A 9,388-nucleotide genomic window follows, 5' to 3' on the forward strand; every position below is an offset into this window, starting at 1 on the left:
TTTGAAGTTATACACTTAACTGAAGGGAAGACAAATTTCTCTCAGTCCTCCCATAACAGAAACCAAAACAGCATCCATCACCATGTTGCCAGGATATCAGACATATAAATCTCACTGTTCTCTGTCTTAACAGTTTTCAGATACACTCAACTTCGGATACAATTAACAAATGTGTAAATATGCTCACATCCCAGACCAAAATAATGTAGTTTGATCCCAAGACAAACAGAATGACCACAGCTTGGCTGTTTCTTAGGTTAAGGGTGGGAGTGAATAGAGATCTCATCCAGGAGCATTGCCAAAACTTCCTTAAGAAGGGTATATGTATATCATAAATAAATGTCAGTGAGAGTCCACACCAGAAAAGAATTTGAGCAGCTCTATGGAGTGTCTGGAAAAATTCACACTACACATAGTCAGTGCAAAATCTCCCATTGACTTTAATGAGTCCAGGATTTCCCTTCTGTTGATGAGTAAGACAAGTCACAATCTAATTAAGAGAGAAGAACATTTAGAGTAAATACACTATCAATAAGGAATGTAGCCAGGAATGCTTTGTTTGTTTCCTTCAATGTCAAAGACATGATGCAAGTTTTAGTCCTGGGTAAGTCTCAATGTAACATGCATGTAGGGCCTTACTTGTGTCAAAGCTTTTCTAGGGGAGGTTATATTGGCAACTGCAGCCTCCCACCACACCTGGAAAAAACAACAGGAAACTAACGAGCATGCACTGATGCCTTGAATCAATGATTTGATGCATAGAATTGTTCAAAATCATCTTCAAAGCAGTGAAGGGCCTGAACTGTGCAGCAGAGTGATTGATTTTTTGCTTTCTGCTGTTTCTGTAATATTCTACTCAGATCAAGCAAGATTTTATTTGTGACAGCACTAGGTTTTCAGGACCATTCTGTCTTCAGAAAGATTGATCGGCCTGAGCTTTGTTACTAGGGCTTTAATTGTTTCCAGAATCATCACCTGCATCAACTGCTGGATCCCATACCACTTGGAGGAGAGCTTTTACAGTGAGAACAATGTTTTGAAGAAATAATCTTCAAATATAAAGTTGATAAAATTATGGTCACTTAGTAGCTTTCTGCTGCAAGGGAAACCAACAATCAGGGACTTGCCAACAAGTTGTCATCTCCTGAATGTGCTTCAGTTGAGGCACAAGGTAGCACTTTTGTCTCTAGGCCAACTCCTTGAGGTTGCAAAGAGGAGGAGTGCCTTCCTCAGGATCACTGGTAACTGGAAAATGACAGGTAAGACCCAGCATGGACATGGGATGGAATGAGTAGCAAGAAGCTTGTAGAGTGCAGGAAAAACAAGTTGATATTACTGTGCTTGTCTTCAACACTGACCTGGATGGCAATTTCTGACTTCTGAATTTTCATTCCTGACTAAACATATACTTGGATATTTTAAATACATGGATGAGAGATTCAAATTCTAGCCTGAGCTCCTAGAAATGGAAATGTATCCAGGCCAATGTTTCTCTTAAATCATTCATTTTACATTAGTTACTAAGGAAGGTGTAAGTCTATGTGTCATGTAATTGGTTTCTGCTACTGTGAAATCACTGTACTACTGGCAACAAGTGCCCTCCTGAGGTTTCTTGTATGATGTATTTCAGAAATACTTTCTGTAAATTACACTTTATTACAGTATATACCTCTTTGGAGTACCTAGATATTTATGTCAGATTACATTGAATGTCATTGTAACAAGAGAATCACTTAAGGGATACACTGTAAATCAAAGGAAAAAAAAAACACATGAAAAACCTGCTGCTGTTATAGCAAGTCCCCAGTGACACGATTTTCCATCTGCTAATGGGGCATTATAAATCAATGCAGAAGCAGTCCCTTAAAATAAGCATTTGCTCCCCCTGATTTCTTGTATCAAGTCTCACAATATTTTCAGTTTAACTTGTTGCCTAACTACTAGCACACCTGGGTAATACTGTTCCCAGGCAACAGTGTATAAGCACAACAAGAATAAAGCAATGGAAATTTCAATGCACTGTTTTAGTAGAAGCCTTCTGAGAAGGAGAGGGAAATCAGGAATGTAAGGTATTCAAACCACAGAACTCAAGGCATTAATAGAACTTGATTCTGAAGAGGATAAATCCTTACGAAAAGATCAAAGAGAAAATGAAATCAATTATGAGAACATTACAGTGAAAAATAGCTAATAGAGCATCTGTTTTCATGAAGATATATAAATATGTAGAAGAAAGACCACGTGTCATCTTAGAAACCTACAAAGATTACCAGCATAAAAGAGTGTTTACTCAGGAGTGACTGTGAACTCTTTTCCGTGGGCTTCCAGAGCCATCAGGAGTGCCTGGACAATTGCTGCAGTTCAGAGCTGCGCCAGGACTGTGGGCTGAGGAGTCCTCTGAGGCCAAGGAGAATTTTGGCCTCTAACAGATGTCCTAAAATTTGTGTATGTGCAAGGAGATCAAGAGACGAAAAAGGCTGAACTTCTTACCCACTCTATCCTCTGCAATTTGGGGAAAGCTTGAAGTATAGTTTCCAAATAAGCAGCAAAGGCATGGAGGATGGTATTCCTGTGCTAAGAACAATCTGGCACATGGAAGAAGGCCTGGGTTTAAAACCTAAGTAGTTAGGCTTGGATTTAGGCAGATATCCTAAGGCATCTGTGGGGCAGGGGCTGGGGGAGTGCAGGTGCTGGAGGAATTAAAAAACACAGCCCTCTTACCATACATTTTGTTCCATCTGTGTCTCTCTAGCTTTGTATGCTCTTTGGAATCTTGCAGTGTGGTGAAAGTACATAAAGACTGAGCTCCTGAAAGAAGTCAGTATCGATGCTGTGCACAAAACTCACACTGACAAAGAGCTGATACCTCCAGATTCTATTTTAGGATTAAAAATTGGAATGAGGAGCCTTTCTGCCTTCCTTAGTAGTGCAATTTCCATGCTGTGTACATTTACACAAATCTATGCTGTGGCTTAGACAGACAGCTGTGTCTGATTCAATTAAGTAAGACAAATCATTCAGTTATGAATCACAACTGAACTTGATTCATTAGTAGCTTCACCAAGCCATTTTGTAGCTCATTTGAGGTCCAAGGAGCATCAAGAAATATTCTGCTCTCTCCTAATGCTGTCAGTGGTTCCTACTAAGCAAGCTGTCTGTTCTTGTAGAGTAGCCTGTTGGACTGCAGTGCCTTAGGAGGGGAACAGGCTGTGGAGCAACTCTGTGGTACATTGGGTGGGAGCCACAGTGACGCTGTGGAAAGGCCTGTGCCACCTGGCAAGGGATTTTGAGTCTAAGGTGTCAGGGCCAAGACTACTAAGATGAAGATGGATGAGGTTACAACATTGAGGGAGCAGGACTGTACATATGACTCTCAATAGAGTGTGGGGAGGCAGGCTAGTTGATAGGGAAAAGGAGTAAAATACAGGAGAACTGGTTAAATACAAGGTACTGGGTATGATTGTCTAACTGTGACTGGATCAGTACACAGAATACAGTGTAAGGCTCCATCCTTCTAGCCGCAAATGGGAGAGAAGAGGAGGGAAGTGCCAGCTTTGAAACCTTCCAAGCCATGAAGAGAGAGACATGTTTCTTGAGCTTAAATGTTAATTAATCACTGAATACATTGCCAGAAAACTGTAAAAGGACAAACATTTGTTGCGTCATCATGTTGTAACCCTATAATAGAAGTGGACACATTTCAAGTAAGTAAGTATTTATGTGTCTTTTTCATTTCCTATTCATATTATTTTAGTTCACTGTGATTTAAATACATAAATGATTTATTACATAAGTTTAAATACATAAATAACCTAGGGATCTAGGTGGACAGCTATAACAGCAGTGGGAGTTTTGCACCACTTAATTAAAGGTTTGTCTCAGTCTCTTCTGACTTCACTCAGAGCCAGGATTAACAGTTTTTCCTCGTGTTCGGGCTAGGTTGTTTATTAAATCTTATCAGAAAGTACAGAGTTTTTGACAGCACTTCTAGCTACCTGCTAGAAGCGAGGAAAATGAAGGAAGATGCAGCTGCTACAAAGTCTCTTAAAGGTAAACAGTCCAATAGAGAATTAACACCTATATTATTTATACTTTTAACCCAATAACTAGATTCCCATGAGCCTTAGTGTGACATTCACTGGCCAACTAGAAACTACTGCCTGAAACCCATGGATAAGAAGGAAGATGAACACTGAAAAAGACAATGCCCAAAATCTTCTGTATTTTCCCATACCTATTACTATACTACAAAAACCTCAAATTTAAAACCCTTTACCATATGAAAGCACACACTTCTAATTAACTACACACCCATGATTTTTACTTCACCACTCATATTTAGAAGCTGTCTCCAAGTCCTCAGGTCAAAAGCAGTGTTCTCCAGGGGGTCAGTGCCAGACAGCACAGAAAGCTCAAAAACCCCGGGTTTCTGGAATCCAACAGACAGCAAGCTGTCCATGAGCCAGCAGCGTGTCCCTGCGGCCAAGAAGGCCTGGTGTACATTGGGAAGAGGACTATCAGCACGTCAAGGGCTCTTCAGTACATGAGGGACATGGAGCTACTTGAGCGGTCCAGCCGAGGGCTACAAACATCATTAAGGGACTGGAGCAACTCTTATGAGGAAAGGCTAAGGCAGCTGGGCACATTCAGCTTCAAGAAGAGACAAATTAGAGGGGGTTTTATCAATTTCTATCAGTATCTGAAGGGAGGATGATGCCAGGCTCTGCTCAGTGGTGCCAAGCAAAAGGACAAGAGACAAGCAGAAACTGATGCACAGTAAGTTCCACTTGAACATGAGAAAGAACTTCTTTACTGTGTGGGTGACTGAGCACTGGAACAGGCTGCCCAGAGAAGTGGTGTAATCCCCCCCCCATTGGAGATATTCAAGAACCATCTGGATGCAATCCTGTGCCGTGTGCTCTGGAAAGACCCTGCTTGAGCAGGGAGGTTGGACCAGGTGACCCACTGTGCTCCCCTCCAACCTTGTCCATTCTGAGATTCTGTAAACTAGCAAGAGAACATCTGTCCCCAGAAGTCCAGATACTGGGTTATTCTTACTGATGATAACACTGAGCAGTAAGGGTTGCTACCATTAAAATACAGTTATATGGCAAAACATAAAATTTTCCAAGATGGGTTAGGTTACTCTTAATCTTAGTTTCTTGTATTTTGCAAGGGACTTCTGTAAGGTACTTACCGGAAGACTCAAAAATTCATTAAAGTAATCCACAAGCATATCATCTGTAGCTAAGCATTCTTCCTGTAGAGAGATAAAACCACAAAGCATGGCTTGTAATAATCTGCATTAATATTTGAATGCACTATTGCCTCAATATTTTTTCATGAGATATGGCATGGAAGCTTTTGCAAAATATTATTTCCTATTTTTTGAGAATATAATAATTGCATCACTGTTATATTCTAGCCATTGCATACTGCTAAGGTCCTTAGCAATTTAAAACGCACACATGAAGGTAAATCCTTTGCCAATGAATTAATAGATAAAGCCTTCACAAACCAAACAGCTTCTAGATGCTGAAAGTCTGCATGTTAACTTTTGAAAAAATGTGCATAAGCTAACAGTCTAGAAATTCTCCACATTGTACCTTACTCTCTTGAACTTGGGAGGAAGGAGAGTATAATATTTCACCAGGGCCACCTTCTACTCTCACACTGCTGCTTGGGGATATCTGGGGACTAAAAGGGAGTACACTAACCTATAATTTGGCTCAGCAAGCAAGCAGTGTATGCCATACTATGAATCTGATAGAACTGGGAGGCTTCCTGTTGACCTCATCAGAAGAGAGGACTGCATCTGCAGGTGCATCCTTTTTTATATCCTTTCTGACCCCTGCATTTTAAATCCTGCTAACATGACTCAAAAACTATAGATTAAAAGTTGAATTTTTTTGCTATTGGCAGATCTGAAAGTATGGCTCCAAGTCTTACTTTTACTGACTCAGTATCTCCACCATCCCCATTTCAATGCAACAGAGGGTAAAACTGGAACACTTCCACTGGTCTTCAGTATAATGAAGACATTTAAATAATTTTTAATATTTTCATTTTCCTGAATATTCTATAATTTCAGCCTTGCAAGGCAAGGAGAATGCACTTAAATTTGATGTATTTGCCAACAGCAGCAAAGGTGTTGCAATACAAATCTTTTTTCTCTTTCTTAAATTGATAGCATTGAACTGTGCTAGTAAGGAATAGCATAAAAGAGAGGTTATGCACAGTGTACAGGCAGGCAGTATCTAGAACCAAACCCCAGTGGTCTAACCTAAATACAGATAGTTTGTGCTCAGATAAGGAACAAATCTGAGATAACATGCATGATAAGTCAGGATTAGACCCGATGGTGTTTGTCTGGTCCTGGTCTGCCAGCATTTTTTCCTTAGCACTTGCAGTTGCTGTGGTGACTGATTCAGCACAGGCAAGGTAGCCCAAGCTCATTCTTGGAAAATGCTGCCAGTGCTGAAAGCAAGGCTTTCATTCCTTATTTGGATCACAGGCCCATGGTCCAATGCAATTGCAGTGCCATGGATCCAGAGATGTTTGGGCAGTAATTAAAGAGGGGAATTTACCAAAGTGTCTAACGCATTTTGAAATTAACAGAGAATCCTCTCACTAATGTCAATAGGCAATCAGATCCAGAAATATCAATTCTGCAAGTGTTAACACAGTTAGGAAAATAAATTAATTAGAAAGGTATAGTCAGCCTCATGTTTGGTTTGGCACTGACAAGAATGAATCTCGAGATAGGACTAGATATGAAAATAAATGATGAAAATATTTTATTGTTTCAAAGGACTTATTAAAACCAGTTAATTTATTACTGGCTGAAGTATAAGCTCTTTAGAAATATGCAGGTACCATGTTTTTAATTTCCCAAGGATATAATTCTCTGTAGTCCCATATAACAGCAAGAAATGTAAACACAGTGGTTGATTAATAGATAAAATGCTTATGATCTTATTAATGTGTGCTTTATTACTTACTGCATCTACACATTATATACTTTCCACTGGTTTTTTGGCAAGTTTTTTGTAGACAGTCTTATTTTCATTTGAAATCAGTTGCACTTTCTTATGTGCACATTATAGGTTAGTACAATACTGTAGCTTAGATTTTTGTGTCAGAAAGCATTTGGTTTCATTTCTTTCCATGCCATTTCTCCTGCAGCACAGACTCAATTATGACGAGAAAAATATGCCTTAGAATTGCAATCAGAGGTTAAGGTGTGCTAAATATTTAAACTTGTGCTTATGTTGGTCCTCTTTATGGTAATAAACACTATAAATAAAGCAGTACCTAGAAATTCCTAAAAGCAATATCAACACATGTATACTTTAAAATACACAGTTACAAAGGCATCCAAAACAGGGAATAGGCGAACATTTCCTGAGCTGCAACAGTAAATGTGTAATTTCTTATGAGGCAACAAACATATATACCTTTCAAACAAGAAGATAAACATCAGGGAACTCCTACAATGAAATATGAGCAAAGGGCAAAAAAGGCAAAGTAAGGAGATTGTTAAACCTGTCATGTTGAATCTTCCAATTGTTTGTTTCCTTCCTTCATCTTAATTAACTTTCATTTCTATCTTTATTCTCCATAGTCTCCTGTTACTTTTTTTCTAATTATTTTTAAGCTAAGTATTTTGTCTGACAAAATTTTAAGAAATTGCTCAGTAATCTATACATACAAAAAATAAATGAGAAAACAAAGGTTTCCAAAGTGGTTCTTTGCTTTTTTTGCTCCATAGCTGTATGATGAAAATGACCAAGGCTTATAAGCATACTTACTAACATTTCTTCTGTTATACATGGAGGTTCTGAAAAGAAGATATTAAATATCATACGTTATCCAAGCAATACAGTCAATTCAACTACAATACAACAAAAAGTAGCGAGGCATGACAACTGTCCTGGGTATTCTGAAATAAAATAACTTAGTCTGAAGAAATAAAATAAACTAAGAATATGCTGTAATGTTGACCTGTGCATGAAAAGATTAACTATTGCAAGAATTATTTAAACAAAAAACAAGTATTATTTAAATATATTACTTCTTATACATATCAGTTAACTTCATGTCAGCTTTCTTCTGCAAAATTGATAACTAGAAGCTTGGTGGTTTAATGAAAATACAGATTAATATGGGACTCTCAAAGCTTTGAATACCAAATATTACAAAGCATGTGATAAAATTGAAAAGATACAATTGTGTTCTGGAATAATCAACGCTCATTCATTCTAGGAGAATATCCTGTCTTTACTAATGCCATTAAAGGCACTCTTCGGAGTGATGGGTTCTGCCGGGAAAGTTTAGACCCGTCAGTTCAGAATGCCCCTCTTTTGTGCCACCGCCTCTGTACCTGAGGCCGCACCGTGGGGCCCGAGCCCCGTGCGACAGGAGCCAGCCCGGCCTGCGGGGACAGCGCCACGTACCTGTGGTGAGCCTTTTGCAGCGCATCCCGGCCCCGGCACCCGCGGCCGCCGCCGGCCGCGCCTGCACAGCTGGGATCGCAGGGAGCAGCAGGAGCAGAGCCTGCACAGGTGGGATCGCGGGGAGTGGGACCTGCACAGGTGGGATCGCAGGAAGCAGCGGGAGCAGCTCCTGCACAGGTGGGATCGCAGGGAGCAGCAGGAGCAGAGCCTGCACAGGTGGGATCGCGGGAAGCAGCGGGAGCAGTTCCTGCACAGGTGGGATAGCGGGGAGCAGCGAGCAGCTCCTGCACAGGTGGGATCGCGGGGAGCAGCGAGCAGCTCCTGCACAGGTGGGATAGCGGGGAGCAGCGAGCAGCTCCTGCACAGGTGGGATAGCGGGGAGCAGCGGGAGCGGGGCCTGCACAGGTGGGATCGCAGGGAGCAGCGGGAGCAGCGGGAGCAGCGCCGGGGCCGCCGGCCCGGCCGGGCCCTGTGGCCGCCGCGCCGTTGCCATGGCGCTGCAAACACGGCCCGGGCAGCGCCCGGCCCGGCCCCGCGCTCCCTCAGGGACGACAGTCCCAAAGGAGATCCCTGAGAAGCAGAAATCTGAGGATACTTGTAGCCAGAAATGAAAACAAACACTCTCAGAATGTTAGTTTCTGCCTTGGCTCTAGCATGTAAGAAAAAGTTATATTTGTGGTGGGATCAGCAAAAGCTGTGTGCAAAGAAGGCGTTCAGGGTCCTATACGAGGATTTCAAAGGGATTTAGGTGTTTCACAACCGGGATCTGAAAACCATCCTATCTAGCAAGCACCTTATCCTAGAACTGCATAAATCCTTCAAGATTTTTTGTCATGAAAGTTCCCTCAAAAGTTCTCTGCTTCTGCTTGTGTCCAGACCAGAACTGCTTTTAGTAACTTGGCAAAAACCCACTGGGATCAGTTGTACAAGCT

At 41.1% G+C, this 9,388-nt stretch overlaps 1 protein-coding gene across 7 annotated transcripts in view; it reads right to left on the bottom strand.

Annotated features, from left to right (window-relative positions):
* The window catches only part of RGS22 (regulator of G protein signaling 22), a 65,916-nt gene extending 57,408 nt beyond the window's left edge, over nucleotides 1-8,508 (bottom strand). For all 7 annotated transcript variants that reach the window (XM_088155004.1, XM_088154991.1, XM_088154999.1 and 4 more), the window contains exons 1-3: nucleotides 8,457-8,508; nucleotides 7,812-7,840; nucleotides 5,198-5,260 (exon numbers count right to left, since the gene is read on the bottom strand). In XM_088155004.1, coding sequence (XP_088011130.1) covers nucleotides 5,198-5,260; nucleotides 7,812-7,840; nucleotides 8,457-8,481 — 117 coding nt within the window. In that variant the 5' untranslated portion in view covers nucleotides 8,482-8,508. The remainder of the gene's footprint in view (nucleotides 1-5,197; nucleotides 5,261-7,811; nucleotides 7,841-8,456) is intronic.
* Nucleotides 8,509-9,388: the final 880 nt, after the last annotated feature.

This window comes from Sturnus vulgaris, chromosome 1 (assembly GCF_052056855.1).
Source record: "Sturnus vulgaris isolate bStuVul1 chromosome 1, bStuVul1.hap1, whole genome shotgun sequence".
Lineage (NCBI taxonomy): Eukaryota > Metazoa > Chordata > Aves > Passeriformes > Sturnidae > Sturnus > Sturnus vulgaris.